The sequence below is a fragment of the Hemitrygon akajei genome, chromosome 25 (assembly GCF_048418815.1).
Source record: "Hemitrygon akajei chromosome 25, sHemAka1.3, whole genome shotgun sequence".
Taxonomy (NCBI): Eukaryota; Metazoa; Chordata; class Chondrichthyes; order Myliobatiformes; family Dasyatidae; genus Hemitrygon; species Hemitrygon akajei.
This window is the reverse complement of record NC_133148.1, coordinates 42,100,871-42,118,177: the sequence shown is the minus strand read 5'-3', so window position 1 is coordinate 42,118,177 and position 17,307 is coordinate 42,100,871. Positions and strand designations below refer to the sequence as shown.

General features: G+C 40.0%; 1 protein-coding gene across 1 annotated transcript in view; it reads right to left on the bottom strand.

Annotated features, from left to right (window-relative positions):
• Positions 1-17,307, bottom strand: part of LOC140716560 (ras-related protein ORAB-1-like) — a 32,233-nt gene that overhangs the window by 9,533 nt on the left and 5,393 nt on the right. Inside the window, exon 2 of the mRNA XM_073029387.1 lies at positions 7,720-7,792. Coding sequence (XP_072885488.1) covers positions 7,720-7,792 — 73 coding nt within the window. The remainder of the gene's footprint in view (positions 1-7,719; positions 7,793-17,307) is intronic.

Here is a 17,307-nt window from a genome sequence, read left to right as displayed (position 1 = left end):
ATTGTAGACTTCAGGAAGGGTGAGACAAGGAACCAATCCTCAGAGGGATCAGAAGTGGAGAGAGTGAGCAATGTCAAGGATCTGAGAATCTAACCTGGTCCCAATAGTGATGCAGCTATAAAGGCAAGACAGCCGCTATATTTCTTTGAGTTTGCAGAGATTTGGTTTGTCACCTGAAACAAAGGAAAACTTCTATAGATGCACGGTGGAGAGCAGTCTGACAGGCTGCATGACTATCTGGTAGGTGGTTGTTTGGGGGGGGGGGGGGAAGAGGAGCAGGACTGCGAGAGAAGGCTACTGCATAGGACTGAAAGCTACAGTAAGTTCTAAATTTAGGCAGCTCCATCTTGGGTACTAGCCTCTGTGGTATCCAAGACATCTTCAAGGAGCGGTGCCTCAGAAAAGTAGCATCCATTATAAGGCCCTCAACAAGTTTGAAGCGTTTTGTATACCGAAGCGCAATGTGACGTATGAACTGGTCAAATTCTTCACCTGCAAGCAGAAAGCTGGGCAAATGATTGATCAAATTGTTACAGAGTTGAGAAACCATAGTAAAAAATGTGAGTTTGCTGAGCTTACAGACTCTCATTAAAGACAGAATTGTCTGTGGCTTTCTGGATAATGGTCTGAGAGAAAGACTGTTAGAACAAGATTTGAATTTGGAAAAAGCTGTGGTACTCTGCAAAGCATCAGAGACCTTGATATCGCAGGCTGAAGAGCTTTTTAAATCAAGAACGGCAGTGTAGACGCAGTAAAGCACCAACATATTAGAAAAAATAATGAAGCGACAACGAAACCAGCGAGTAAAACATCATCCAAAAGAAAAAAAAACTTTGTGATCGCTGTGGGCGGCAGCACCGACCTAAACTGTGTCCAGCATATTGGAAAGTGTGCAACAACTGTGGTAAGGTTAATCATTTTTCACACTGTTGCAGAAGTAGAAAGGAAATAAAACATGTAAATGCAGTGCTTGAAAATGAACGTGAAGAGTTTTATAGTGATGTGCTTTGTGAAAATAAAGAATGACTGGACCATGCCATTGCAAGTGAATCAAAACAATATTCTGTTTAAATTGGATACTGGAGCACAAGTAAATGTTCTTGCAGAATCTGAGTTTAATGCATTAAAGCCAAGACCAAAGTTACATCAGACAAATACAAAAGTGACTGGGTATTCTGGTGCAGACATTCCAGTTAAAAGAACATGGTGTGGCAAAAGTATCACAAAAATAGGGTGCACACACTTTCATTTGTGGTCGTGCCTAAGAGTGTACAGATAATATTGGGTTTATCTGCTTGTGAGAGACCAAATTTGGTAAAAAGAGGCTTAGTCCCGGACAGTGGCACAGAGTCAGAATACAGTGACTTGATTAAAGAGAGAGCGAGAACAGCATTTGATTCCAGCGCAGCAAAAGTAAAACAAGCCATAAAGAAAACCCATCCTTTGTTACCAGCATTGCCACCAAAACTAAACTTGCCAGTACAGTACAATACAGATCTGAAGTCAATGTGTGACAAGAATCAGGATCCAATTGAAGTGAAAGCACAAGTGAAAGAACTGAGAAGTTTTATTGAAATGATGAAGACTCAGCATAAAAAAAAGAGATGACAGAGTTAATGAATGAATTGCGATTTCTTGTCAAAGACCTCAAGAAAGCCAACTTCGGAGTTTCAGTTAACTGATGCAGACCAGACAAAACATGAAAATAACAACAAGGTTCCGGTGACGTCATCGTCAAGAATGGCAGCTTAAGTCACTAGCTCCTCCGGAAAAACGTGTATTAAGCCCCGTTATCCCATCAAATATAATATTTTTCAAAAAATATTTGAACTGAAAAGAGGGGCAAGAATAGGGAAAAGGAATGGAAATTAAAAAAGCGACACTCTCCTACCCAACCGTGTGCTAGCGAGGCGGCCGCTGGGCCTCGTTCAGGCGAAGCGGCGAGTATCTTCGAAATCCTGAAAAATAATGGAGGTCCAGAAAGAAATAAAGCAGCAGCTCCGTGATATTAAGTTAGAGCTTGCCAGCGTCAATCAAAAAATAGCGGTGGCAGGGACTCAAATTGAGAAGGTGGAAGATCGCGTTCAAAACGTGGAATGGATACTGAGTAAGACAATAAAAATATCACGTCACCAAGAAGGTAAACTGCTTGACCTGGAAGGAAGATCATGGCGGAAAAATATCAGAATCTACAACGTTCCCGAAGGAGCGGAGGGCTCATCTATGACGGAGTTTGTCGGGAAGTTACTGCGGGACACGCTGGATCTTCCCTCAGCTATGGAGCCGGAAGTCAAAAGAGCCCACCGCACGCTCGTCCCGAAACCTACCCGGGATAGAAAGCCACGCTCAATAATAATTAAATTCCTTCGGTACAGCACCAAAGCAGAGATTCTATGAAGGGCCTGGGGTAAGAAGAGATTGTTTTTCGATGATAAATTAATATATTTCTACCAAGATTATCCCCCCGCAGTCCTGCAGAAACACAAAGAATACTCCGAAGTAAAGCGAGTACCAAAGCAAAAAAAATTAGATTTCAAACTCCGTACCCTGCTAAACTTCGAGTGTTTTATGACAACGGGACACGGTTGTACCAGTCAGTGGAAGAGGCGACTACAGACATGAAGGCCAGAGGGTTGCCCGTCAGCATGACCAAAACGAGGGAAAGCCTGACTGAGGAATTACCCGGCTCCGCTTGGGAAATAGTGCGAGAATCGAGAAGGCAGGAGACGGGAGGAGGCAGAGAGAAATATACCAGGAAGAGACTGGGAGTTTCCCAAAGACAGTCCTCACCCCCTTCAGAAGAGCCATAAGGTTTGGCTAATTTTAACAATGTTGAGAAGCTAAACGGAAGCAAAAGTACACGGTGATATACCTATCTTGGGAAATACTTATTATAATGTGGATTTTGTATTACTTTGTTATTCTTTATTCGCTCACTTACTCCTTTTTCCCCACCAAAATGAGAATATGTATATATGAATGAATATATATGTGTGTGTGTGTGAATATATATATATATATATATATATATATATATATATATATATATATATATACACACACACACACACACACGTATATATAGTACACAGGGAAATCATCCCCCACAGCTAGACATTTCTTCTAGCTCAACACGGGGTCATCTACTAGAGACCTCAGCCTTGGAATCACACGTTCGTTGCCATTTTTGTTATTATTTGCGTTTCTTGGTTCTTATTTGTTCAGGGAGTAGATTGATTTAAGTTTTATTCTAATTTCAATGATACATTGACAGATAAATACAGATGGCTAAGGACAAGGTAAAATTCATTTCTTTTAATGTCAATGGGCTATTAAATCCAATCAAATGTAAGAGAACTTTATCCAATTTGGAACAATTTGATTCATACTGGGAAAAATGGTTTAACTACATAATGCCTCATAGGCCTGACTTTATTCTCACAAATCAATGAATCTGTTGTAAAAACAAAGATCACTCCCTACTTGTACATAGTTCTTTCCTTTTGCTTGTTTTTTTTCTTTCCACTCTTTTCTATAAGTGTGTATCTCAGATAAATACTTTGTGGAGATTGTACATATATCATAATCATGTATATCACCAATGTCTGAAATACATCTTTTTGTTCTGGTTAATGTTGCTCATTGTTTTTCCTCAAGGAAGATGGAGATATTATGTGTCACGTGACAGAGTTCGGAGCAATTCGCAGTACTGACAGAAAAACCCAAAAGGGTAGGTGGTATGGCCTTGCCCAATTTTCATTTATATTACTGGGCAGCCAACATACGTTCTCTTATCTTTTGGTCTTTCTTTTATAATCAGTCTGACTGGCTAATATGGGTGGCAATGGAGTTGAACTCTAATAAGGATCTCTCCGTCTCTGCACTTCCTTACCATTTACCTAAATCAAATTGTTAATCCGGTTATCAGACACACATATCAGAGTATGGGCTCAGTTCATAATGGGCTTCACGGTTTTTCTCTCTCTAGACCTGTTCTACATAATCATCTTTTTCAGCCTTCTATGCAGGATTTAACATTTCTAGATTGGCACAGAAAGGGCATTAGGTGTTTTAAGATCTTTTCATAGATAAGCACTTAGCAACTTTTGAACAATTGTCTGAAGTTTGGCCTATCTAACACTCATTTCTTTAGATATCTCCAAATTAGACATTTTATCAACCCTTTAATACCAAACTTTCAGCATTTCATTAAAAATGCTGTGGACTTGTTTCTTCGTAGAAATCCATTGGGTAAAGGTTTAATTACTACCATTCCAGATATGTTAACATGTTGAAGCGGGCCCCCTTCGATAAAATTAAAACTGCCTGGGAGCATGATTTAAGTTTTTCTTTGTCCGATGAGGTTTGGGATTCAATTCCCAAGTCAGTTAATTCAACTTCACTATGTGCTCCCCACTGCCTTTTACAGTTCAAGGTGGTACACAGGGCTCATATGTCTAAAACTAAATTGTCGCAGTTCTATCCTGATATTAGTCCCTGTTATAAGTGCAAAGGGGGCGAGGCCTCTCTTATTCATATGTATTGGGCTTGTCCTAGCTTGGAGAAATTCTGGAGAGATTTTTTTTTTAAACTTTATCTCACGTACTTAATTGCTGTTTGGAACCTAACACTCTGATTGTTCATTTCGGTACTTCGGGAGAAGCTGACATGCATTTAACTCTGACTAAGCATCGTACATTGTCTTTCGCCTCTCTTTTGGCCAGAATGCAGTCCTTCTCAGGTGGAGATATGCTGCCCCACCCACTCATGCTCAATGGCTTAGAGATATTATGTCCTGCTTAGACCTTGAAAAGATTCATTATTCACTTCTTAATTCACCAAAAGGTGTAGGGACCTTTTCTTGAATATTTCATAATTCTTGTTTAGATTAAGGGTGCATCCCTCTCTTTTGTTCTTTTGCATTTAAATTCCTTACTTCCAGCTTCTTACAGTTAAGATTTATGGTTTTTTTTTTAATGTGTAAACATATTATAGTTTAGGTAGTAGGCAATATACCTTCTTTTTATAAATTCAGCTCTGTGGTGATATAGTTCTGATTAACTTTTTTTATATATCGTAAGGCTGGCTTGGAGTTGGGTAGTGGGAGGGTGGGGTGGTAACTAACTTTATACGATTCTACTATGGGTGCTTTGCTTAATTGTTATGAATTGTATTTTGATATGCTTTGCACTTTTTTCCACCTCTTGTTTTTTGTTTTGTTGCATTGTAAAAACTCAAAAATTAATTAAAAAAAAGAACCGACAGAATGATTGAGAAGCTTGTACATTAAACGTGGTTGCTGTTAAATAAAAGTTCTGGTTATGTTCTTCCAGAATATGTGTCTTTATGAGTAACCCACAGTACGTGTACAGAACACAACAATGCCTCTTCTTAAGATTTATTTTGTAAAATGCGTATTATGTCCACACTCTACTGCAAAAACAAAGATACAATCAACCCGAGTGCGATTCTAAGTGCAGGAAAAGTAGATCACAAGTGAACTACCAGTATTTCAGACTTTTATATCCTTCAATTTAGTATACAGATGTCAGTAATCAAATATACATCCCAAGTTGGAGGAAAGAGTACCTTGCCATTGACAAATGCACACTGAAATTTATCCAAAGCAGTACTATGTTATTGCTACTTGATATCCTGCCATTTAGAGACAAACATGTGATCAACTCCACAAACTTGTTTAGAACAAGATTTCAGAACTTTAGATTTAGTGTAGTGATTCGGCTGGAAGCAGTAATGCTACTATCCTTAACATCATTTACTCCGTCTTCATTCTCAAAAAGATCCTCAAATTTTTGGCAACTCCATTTATTTTCCATTCTGGTTGCCAAGGATTTTAATCAAGTGGGTCTGAAAACTTAGTATATAAACACGACTGCTCCCTGAAATTGTGACCAAGATAAGCTTATCACATCTACATATGGCAATCCATGCCTTTTGATATATTCTACCACTAAGCCCTTACAAGGCTCATGTTGGATCCCACTATTTAATTCTTAGATTATTTTCTTTGCAGTTTAACAATTATATTTGCATTTTATATGATTGTTTATATACAAGTAACTGTTCATTAAGATTCCTAGTGGGGAGGGTGGCGTGTGTGTATATAAATATATACACACACAAGTTTAATATTCCTCTAGATGTGTTGGCACGTGATCAAGGCAATCGTCTAGTGATCTGAAGGTCAGTAGTTCAAGCCTTGGCTGAGGCTGCGTGTGTGTCTTTGAGCAAGGCACTTAACCACATCACTCTGCGACGACACTTGTGACAAGCTGTCCTAATGCCCTTCCCTTGGACAACATCAGTGGCATAGAGAGGGGAGACTTGCAGCTTGGGCAGCTGCCGGTCTTCCATAAAAACCTTACCCAGGCTTGTGCCCTGGAAACTTCCCAAGGCGCAAATCCATGGTTTATCGAGACTAATGAAGGCCTACACACATCCCTCTAGAGCAGGAGTTCCCAATCTGGTATCCATGAACTTCGTCGTTAATGGTGGGGGTCCGGACAATAAGGGTGGGAACCCCTGCTCTAGTGAATATACAAAGTGCAATTATGGAAAACTCTGGAAACTATTTTGTTCTGTATTATTGAATAAGTGCTTTCTCATTAGTAAACTCCTATTCACAAATTTGAATTGAATTTTTACTTACGTGGGTACAAAATAAACAAAGCAGTGCCATTTTAAACTTCCCAGCATCCAAGTCCCTTTTCTTTAAGCCTTCTGCTACTAGTTTCTGCTCCTGTTCCTCTTTGCTCCATCAACACTTGATAAAACTGAGCAACAACAAATTTTGTGCCTTTTCCCTGACTTCCAAAAGAGCCTTGGATTTAAATATCAGAATGCAGCACAAACTAGGTTTGCTCAATCCTACTCACGCAGCTTCCAATGCAAACTTAGCCAAATGTTGCTCAGGGTTGACAGGCTCATTCAGTTTAGTAGTTCCAGGTGATTTGGATGGCATTGTGGGATGTACAGGTGGTACATGAGGGACAGATAGTGGACAGCTTGGAAGGCACTTTGCTGCTGTATACTTCTAAAGCATGGTTCCTAATTTGGGGTCCATGGACCCCTTGGTTACTGTTGGGGGTCCATGGCATGAAGTCTGGGAACCTATGGCATGGAGAACCTAGAGATTCAACATGTTAAAGCACTGAATGACAACCAAAGCTTTAACAACTTCATTCTTAAATTTCTCTTAGTACGGATACCTTACTCCTTACAGAACTGCATTCCGCTAGAATTAATGCCAGCCTCTTCAGCTGCCAACTCATACGATGATTCTTGCAAGTGATAACAAGGCATAGGAAAACAATGAAACTGGGCAGAAAATTCAGTAGACAGCAGAATTCAAGCAGAATTTTTGCAATTCCTTAGCTTTTTAATATCAAAACTGGGTGCATGTAAGGCAGAGGTTGACAGGTTCTTGATTAGTCAGGATGTGAAAGGTTATGGGGAGAGGGCAGCAGAACGTGGTTGACAGAGAAATTGATCAGCCATGCCCAATTCTGCTCTCATGTCTTACAGTCTAAAACATACAACACAATTAAACCAGTCCAATTAACCCAAACCATATTCATAGGAAGATTGTGGTGGGGACAAAATAACAAAAAAATCAATATACAGCACGACACAGCTAAATTTAAAATGGCCATTGTTTACATTCAAGGCAAGGCTCAGTGCTAAAATAAGTGGACTTACAGCAAACCGGAGCAGTAGACAAGATTTCCCAACTCCAGAGTCACCAATCAGAAGCAGTTTGAACAAGTAGTCACTGTGAATCAAAGTAGTAATTAGTACCAGAAGTACAGAGTGATAAAAATATCCAATATACAACACCCCAGGACATTAGATAATACCCGTGAACAAGTTAGAACACATTTCAAGAGGCAATACTTTTACTAGGAGTTAACATGTACCTTAATTGCAGTGATCAATGTCCTTTTACAAAAGTTTAATGTGCTGGAAGACAGCAAGTACTTCCTCCATTCCAGATTTAAACCTGGTACCTGGTTTACAAGCACCATTTTCTGTAATGGGATTAGTTTAACTACATTATAAGTGTATACCCACAAATAGTATGCCAAAGTGAATATCCACACCCAGATCCTCTCCTGGAATCAGACCAAGAACTTGCTCACCGATTAGAATGGCTGAGTGAGTCCCAAGTATCTCAGAAGGGAAATACGGAAAACATGAGACATTTCTGACAAAACATCATTTAACCAAACACAATGGCAGAGTTTTGCAGAAAGTGTAATTGCAAATATTACCAAATGGAATTCTGAACTGTTATCAAGTTTTGACATGATCAGTCCAACCCCAGCCAAATTTAGAATTTAAAAATCAAGCTGGCCAGTTTTAGCCTATTATAAACCAAGTGTCCAAAAGATAGTATAATTTACAGCAATCTAGACACATTGTCCTGAAGTATAATATCTACACAGCTTTCTGTAAAACAAGCTGACAATAGAAGTGCCTGTTTTTGCAAAATGGCAAGTAGAAAGCATATATATCTTTCTATTAAGGCATGACAAAGAGCAAACCAAAGGCTGTCCATACCAAAGTACAACTCTGTTCAAGATGTGAGTCAATGGAGCCAAAGTTCTTAGTGATATCAGAAATGTACCGTAGTTGACACGGCCACAGTATTTCAAGGTGCTGCCATATGATTCACCTTATTCAACTGCTGGGCATGTTTGAAGTAACAAGTTGTTAAAAACCGCCTTGCAAATGCAATTGTTAATAGTTTAGTAAATAGAAAGACACGTGGACAGGAACAGATTACCAGCAAACACTGCAATGGTTATTTTAAACCAATTTGCCCATTCTCCCTACAGCAGACAGACATTTCTATATTTAAACCACTGCCTTCACAAGCTATCAACCTCAAATTGACTTGACTTGTTCTGAGAAATTCTAAACTTCACTATTACTTCAGATCTTTTCATACCTCAGGATAACCCAAAACATTTGCAGCCAAATGCAGGATAACGCAGCAAAAAAAAAAAGTGGTCATGTCTCAACCAACGAACTGTCAACCGCTTTGTATTCTAGCTACAATGACTGAAAATAACCTCAATGTCATATGTGTTCACTAACCAATCCCAGCATCTCATCCACTGGAATAGCATAGAACTTTGTCACTGCTCAGGACAATGAGATTGCAGAGCTACTCCAGGCTGTGCAAACATATTTACAATGCATGTGGTACAGCTTAATTAAAAAATCATCTCCATATTTACAAGCAATGAGTGACTATGATGGTCCATAACAAAGGATATTGGCAAGCTGAGGTGTAGCAGTATTCATCTGCACAACAGCCCTTAAGCTGTTTTTCAGTCTTACTGTGTTGGCCAAGATGTTTGAGGCCCCAACCAGATGGCAGGAGATTGAACTGAGTGTCCAGGGTGGGATGGGTGTATAACGATGTTAAAAGCACACCACTGACATCACCATAGGCATTTGGAGTTGTAGATTGTCTCCAAGTTCAGTATTAAGTCCCAATGATATGGTCATAAACAGCAATTAAGGTCTAGAATGGTGTTAAAAGTTTGATCACCACTACTCTAAATCAGGGTGTAGATTAGAAAGAGCAGTTGCTTTACTGATTGACATTTCAAAAGATAGTCTTAGAAGCTCCATCTTGCATAATGTTTCAGAACTCCACAAATCAGAAGTATATCTAGTTTCTTGCCAAAGGATTGCCACAACTACACATTGAAACTTACTTCCAACACTGCATGCATCTTCCCAGTCAACCGTTCAATTCTATCAGAATCTAATCAATTGTACTTTAAAGAAGGAATGCACTTTAAGGGGAACATGAAGTTTAGAGTCACCTCCCATTCTTTCACAATGCCTTTAGTCAGGTGTACCGCAAGGATGCTTTTAGTCATCAAGTCAGTATTGGTAATTGTCGGACACGATGGACAATGACAGGAAACCTATGCGGGTGTTTTTAAAATGGAAAAGCTTCACAGAATCTACAACTCTCAATATTGATTACTTATTACTATTTTTAATTTTCACTTTTGTACATTGATTATTTGTCCATCTTGTGTCATTTTTCTCATTGATTTAAATGCCTGTTAAGAAAATTAAGAAAGGGTGGCATATTGTGACATACATGCACTTTGATAACATTTATTTGAACTTTAGACCTTGCACAAAACACTGCACCGAGTAAAGCACTGTTGTACATAGTTTGGACAAGGGTCTAAACCATACAAAAAAGTTCACTCTTTACACTAAATGAAACTGCTATTCAACAAGTTAATACACTAAAATAATTTCCTAATCTGTAGTGTAAAGATGGCCATCTCCTTCTCCATCCTATTCAAATAACCCATGGACTACCATTCCAAATGGATGCCAAACACATATCAAGCTAGCTTTGCAGAAAGCTCATCTTAAAACATATTCAAAATAGCAGTATGTTCCTACGTGCGCAACCTCCAGATCCATCACCTGTTCACTGGCTTTTACCAAACCAATAGCTTTATTGCCATTAATTGTTCCTGCCTGACTATTGCAAGCTCATTTTATAACTCCAATCTCAGCTTGTGAAGAGGTCCTGGGACCACTCGTTTCTCTATATTGCTTGTCTCATGCATTTCCAACATTGTAAAAAGAGTTTTTATTTTATTTACAGCAAAGATTGCTGCACATAATGACCTATTTAGGTGTCATATTAACGAAAGCCCATCAGGCAAAAGTACATTGGCATTATTAAATCAAGAGATAGTTTTACTACAGCTTTTCACACTGTTCTTCTTGTTGCCATTTGAAAAGATGCCCAGGATAACTTGCGAACTTTGAGAAATAGCTTGGAACTCAGTTATGTCCTTTGATTTAAACACTAGACTTATACATAGTAAGAACACGTGTCAATACTGTATAATCAGCTCACTTCAAATTACAGCAAATCAAATTATAAAACACTGAAGCACATCAGCAACTTAGATTGTGATAGAGGTCAGTAAGGATGCCAATCCATACAATGGGCCATTATTAATTCCTGAAGGTCAGAATAACCAATTGCCAGTAACACAGGATTTCAAATTTCTGTTCACTAAAAGCAGATTCCCTACTGCACTATTTGCCCCTGTACAAATTTAGCACCTCACAGGAAGTAATTGAGTACATATATTCAATCACAACTCTTTGGGCAATTGACCTTCCATAAAGACAAGCCCAAATATAGCAAAGATTGCAGCTGATTAGAAGGCCTACAAAGACAGTGGGGAAATGAAATTATGCTTAAACATCAAAAAGGGATAGCTGTAGGCAAGGGAAAGTAATCACCATACTCACTATAACAGAACAAGAGACTGTATACGGGTTTCTGATAGAGGTTTGAAGCCCCTCAATCCTTGACCTTTAACCCAGAGGTTCAACCAAGATGCACGATCAGGAGAGTTATATACTGGCTTCAGTTACTTTCACATAAAGGTTGATCATTTAGAATAGGGGTTCCCAACCTGGGGTCCATGTACTCATCAGTTAATGGTATTGGTCCATGCCATTAAAAAGTTGGGAACCCCTGATTTACAATAAGTGCTTAAATGGAACATTCAGCTAGTAATTCGGTTCATCTTTGTTTCCAATTTGCCATGTTCCAGAAAGCTCAAGGCACAAAGGACAAGTTCAGCATCAATTTGAGTCCTGACTTTGGACAAAGTTCACAGATGGACATGAATAGCTGCTGGTGGAATGGGTTGTATCTTGGTGCTTCAACTCGATGGTAATCAAGCTCAATCACAGGGCTCTGCAGAGTGGTGTGGACAGCCCAGCACGTCTGTATATGTGAACTTCCCACTATTCAGGACATTTACAAAGACAGTGTGTAAAAAGTGCCTGAAGGATCACTGAGGACCTGAATCACCCCAACCACAAACAGTTCCAGTTGCCACCATCCAGGAAGCTGTACCTCGGCATAAAAGCCAGGACCAACAGGCTCCGGGGACAGCTTCATCCACCAGGCCACACTGATTAATTCATGCTGACTCAACTGTATTTCTATGTGATATTGACTATCCTGTTGTACACACTACAGTTACGAATGTTACGAGTTCGTTACGAGTTACGAATGTCCAACTTACAAACAACTCGCACCTACGAACTGAGGAAGGAGAATGCCATCCGCCATTTTAAGTTGTTGCCGTTGACACTGGGTTGAGTGTGTAACTTTGCATTTGGCTTAAATTTTTCTTAGCAAGATTCACCCTGTTCCCCCCCCCCCCCCCCCCTTTCCAGTCAGCAACACCCCCACTTGTCCCATTTAACCCGTCTCAGTGTGGTGGACTTTAGGACCCAGCGGAGCTCGGGACCAGCTGCCTGCAATGTTTCTGTTCCGTTAACAGAAAACAATCACGATTGAAAATAAAGTGGAAATAATAACGCGATTGGAAAGAGGTGAAATGCCATTGGAAAAGCGTTAGGCTACAGTGGGTCAACGATCAGAACAATTTTAAAGGATAAAGTGAGAATAATGGAGCATGTGAAAGGCCCCGCCCTGATGAAAACTACAATTATTACTAAGCAACGCAGTGGTTTAATTATTGAAATACATCCGTTTCTTAAGTTTTATATGCATAGAAAGGTACAATATATACTATATACCAAGACAAATGTTTGACTAACTGATGCTAAATAATACCAGATGTACTTGTTCTGACTTACGTACAAATCCAACTTAGACGGACTCCGAAACGGAACTCGTTCGTAACCTGGGGACTGTCTGTATCAAAATACTATAAATTGCACATTTAGATGGAGACCCAACGCAAACATTTTTTACTCATGTGAAGGATGCAAGAAATAAAGTCAATTCAATTAAAAGAGAATTTGATGTCTAGTTCCTACTCATTCACCTCCAGCTAAACAGACTCCCACAGGTCTTCCCATTGCAATGCTGAGTTATTTAATTCCTCCCAACAGTTAATCAATTGCTAGCCGTGAACAATTTTAACTCCATTTACCATCACACCCAAACACAGGTACCTACAATAAGTCCCAAGCATTCTAGAATTGACAAAATGGTTAACATACTTGTTTTTTTTTTGTAGTTTCCCATTCTATGCAAATGTAACTACTGAACTCTAGTCCATTCATTGGGAGCTCCAGTACCTAATAGTACAATTGAGCCACCACTTTGGATCACCTTGGCTTTCAAATTCAAAGATACTTGGATCTGGAACTACAAAGTTAAAAATAAAATCACATCCTCCACCTGACCTTACATGCCATCTCTGACTTCCATCTATGAAATGTCCACAGTATTGCACATTTACAAAATGCACAGTCATCCACAAGTCAATTGCCACAGAGGCTTGATTTGGAGATTAGTGGCAACATTACAACAGCATCTGCAATCAATGGAGTACAATAAGTAGCACTGGTATTGTGGATGGCAGGGATTTGAAGAGTTCTGACAGTAAAAATATGATGGCTTCTACTAAGCCTCAAGCTCTAGGATTTGTCCCAAACCCCTCCACCTTTCAGGAAGATTTGATTTTTTTATTATCCAAATGATTTGAACTTGCGGTACAGAGTGTTCAACTGTTGTACACTTTAGATTGTTCAGTTGGATATTTACTGTTTAATATCTGGGCTGTGATAATCATTAGATGAGATCATCACTGAACCATAATTTGCAGCTCCTGCAAAGATCGTCAAGCTCACATGGAACTTTGATCCATACACTTGAAAGGCTTTGCTTTCAAAATCACTTAAAAGTAGATTACTTCTTGCATTAATTTGCATCAAGCTTCTAATAATACAAGAAAGCAGGAGCTCTGCCTCCTACAGAGAAAAAAACACAAGCCCTACATATCTGCTTCGGGGATCTCTACTAGTACAGGAGGTCAAAACTCTGAAAACTAATCAAGTTAGAATGTGTTTCTGTGGGTAAGCAGCTTTAGTTTCACTAGTCTGGAAGCCCATATTGCTGAGAGGACAACTCCCTGTTGAACCAAAAATTTAATATGCAGGAAGATTAAAGCTTCTGTAGAACCCCAATCACAGACAAAATAACTGGTTCAAAAAAGGTATGTGGGGCTTGTGTCCTGTTACACATTGCTTCAGCTATAACTTTTTCTGCATGCATTAAACAGCTTCAGCTTGAATGCAGTGTTTAACCTACTGCTGTACTCTCTACACTGGTCAAACACCATCTAAGTTCATGTAAACACAGTTGCTGGTAAAATCTCACAGCAACAAAAGTACAGGAGTAAGTTCGGCTGGCTGAGTGACAATGCAAATAGCACTGCATGTCAGCAAGATGAGATTGCAGCCTTCAGGAAGGGGAAATTGGGAGAGCACACAATCTTCATTCAGAAGCCAGCAGTGGAAAGAGTGAGCAAGCTTCAAGTTCCTGGGTGTCAACATCTGAGGTTGCATCCTGTGCCCAGCCTATTGATATAATCAAGGCATGCCAATAGATCACTGTTAGGAGTTTGAGGATTTCCAATGTAAATGACTGACATTTCTATATACAGTGGGGAGCATACTAACTGGTTGTGTCATAGCATGGTATGAAGGCTCCAATGCACAAGATCGCAAGAGGCTGCTAGGTTGCAGACCCAGCTAGCAACACAGGTACAATCCTTCCCACCAGAGGAAATCTTGCAGAAGTGGTGTCTTAAGGCAGTAGCAGCCATCACTGAAAGTCACTCACTATCCAGGGCATCAGTTTGACTAGCCGATGCAGAAATTTCCTGTTCACTGCATTGCACTTTCCATAGATTGCAATGATGCAGCATGTCAGGACACTCTCTAATACACATCTATAGAAGGACACGAGTACAGATCCAGCTCTCTTCAGCCTCCTCAGATAGTGCCTTTGGTGAGCTTTCCTGATTGTGTAGGATGGTCCCTCCGGATGGTTGGTACAGTTTGATTTCAGTTGATGGTGGCCCCAGGAGGTTGATTGGAATACCATTGTGTATTGAAAATGGTTAAACTTGGAGATTGCCTTGCACGTGCTCAGTACTAGCAGGTATAATGAGGCTATTCCAGGCAATCAAGCTCTGACCAAAGTTTACAGAACAGGATCACTACAAGTCTTTCTATTCTATATTTACATAAACCAGCCTCCAGAAAAATCAAAATTCTAATCATAAAAACCACAAAAGGCAATGCTGCAAATATTCTAGATACTACTCAATCTGCTACAACCCTCACTCCCATCAGCATTTAACTTGAAAGATCAGCCCTTCCTCCAAGTCACATGGACTTCCTTCCTAACAGAGCACTGAAGGCTTTAACTATTGCTAGCTTCCTCAGTCATACAATTGCGTCCCTTGCTTCAGCTTTGATTTTCAGATCACACAAATTGTGAAATGTACTGCAATACAAGTGCTGAAGTTTCAAAAAAGGATATCAAGCCAATTTGAAGGAACTCAGCAAGAAATAAACAGTTGACATTTTGGGCCAAGATCTTTCATCAGGATGTGTATTGGTGCACACTATCTCAGCTGTACACTCAACCCTGCAATATAGAGACGACACTGCAGGAGCTCAGTAAGTCAGGCAGCATCTGTGGAGGTTAAAGGATAGCTGAAGTTTTGGGTCAAGACCCTGCATCAACCCCCAAAAAAAAAATAATTGCCCCTCTGCCTCCACAGATGCTGCCTACCCTATCAGAATTCTCTAGCACAGAGGTTCCCGATCGTTATGCCATGGACCCCTACCATGAACCGATGGGTCTGTGGGCCCTACGTTGGGAACCCTGCTCTAGCTAGCAGTTTTATTTTACTTTCAACTGTGCATCACCTGCAAAGTGCTTCACGGTCCAAGAATGCAACTCGAATGGTCTTTAAACCGGTGCAATTATTTGGCAAAGTTAAAACCGAGTTACAACATCCAACCCTTACATCCTGTTACATCTGGAATTTGAACCAAAGTTGAACGACAGTTTCTGCCAAAAATGACAATGCAAATATCTGGGCAACAACCAAGGCATTCCTTCCTCTGCTCTTGTCCCACCTGAGCACAGCTACAAAAAATCATGCCAAAATTACTACCTATTCAGTGTTGACGTGCTGATTTAGGTAAAAGCTAATCTAAACCAGCATTGGTATATTCAAAATTAACTACTACAAAATGTACTTAGAAATTTCCATTCTTTTCTAATGAACTTTACCTGGTGCTGCAAACTGATCAAAATGTAATCTTAACCCCATCTTGGGCATAAAGGAAAATAGTAAAGTATGACAACTGTTCTCTAGTTGAGTTTTCAAACATACCTTCACAAAAACCACTTTACTCAATACTAAAAGTAAGAGGCAAATCTCAGACAGTAATGTTGCTTAGTAGAGTTCAAGCCTAGTTAATCTGGTTCAGTTGCTGAAACTATGGATTTACTTTCATAAAAAGCTGATGAACTCAGCAGGTCAGGCATCATCTATGGAAATGATTTAACAGTTGACATTTTGGACTAAGACCCTTTTTCAGGAATGAAAAGGAAGGATGAAGATGCCAGAAGAAAAAGGTAGAGGGAGGGAAGGGAGGAAGGAGGCTAGCTAGAAGGCGATAAGTGGATGGGAAAGGTTAAAGGCTGGAAAAGGAGGAATATGATAGGAGAGTGGAACTCGAGAAAAAAAAGGGGGGGCAACAACAACCCAGGGGAAGGGATAGGCAGGTGAGAAGAGGTAAAACGCCAGAGTGGCGAAAAGAGGGGAGGGATTTTTTTTAAATTATATAAACCAGAAAGAGAAATTAATATTCATACCATCAGACTGGAGGCTATCCAGATGGAATACAAGATGATGCTCCTCCATCCTGAGGGGAGCTTCATCTTGGCTCAAGAGGAGACCAACATGGTGGAAGAGGAATGGGAATTAAAATGGCCACTGAGAAGCCCCATTTTTGGCAGATGGAGGTGATGCACAACAAAGTGCCCCTCCAATTTACAACAGATCTCACCAACGTAGAGGAGGCTGCAGCAGGAGCACTGGACATTATGGAGAACCTCAACAGATTCGCGAAGTATTGCCATACCTGGAAGGACTGTTTGGAGCCCTGAATGTAGATGAATGGGCAGCTGCTACACTTAGGCCACTTTCTCCTATGGTCCATTCTCCTCTCCCATCAGATTCCTTCTCCAGTCTTTTACTTTTCCCACCCACTTGGCTTCACCTATCCACCTTCCCCTCCCCTCAACTTTTTGCTCAGGCATCTTCCTCCTACCTTTTCAGTCCTGAAGAGCCTCAGCCCAAAACAGTGACTACTTGTTCACTTCCATGTATCTGCCTGACCTGCTGAGTTCCTCCAGCAAGCTGTGTT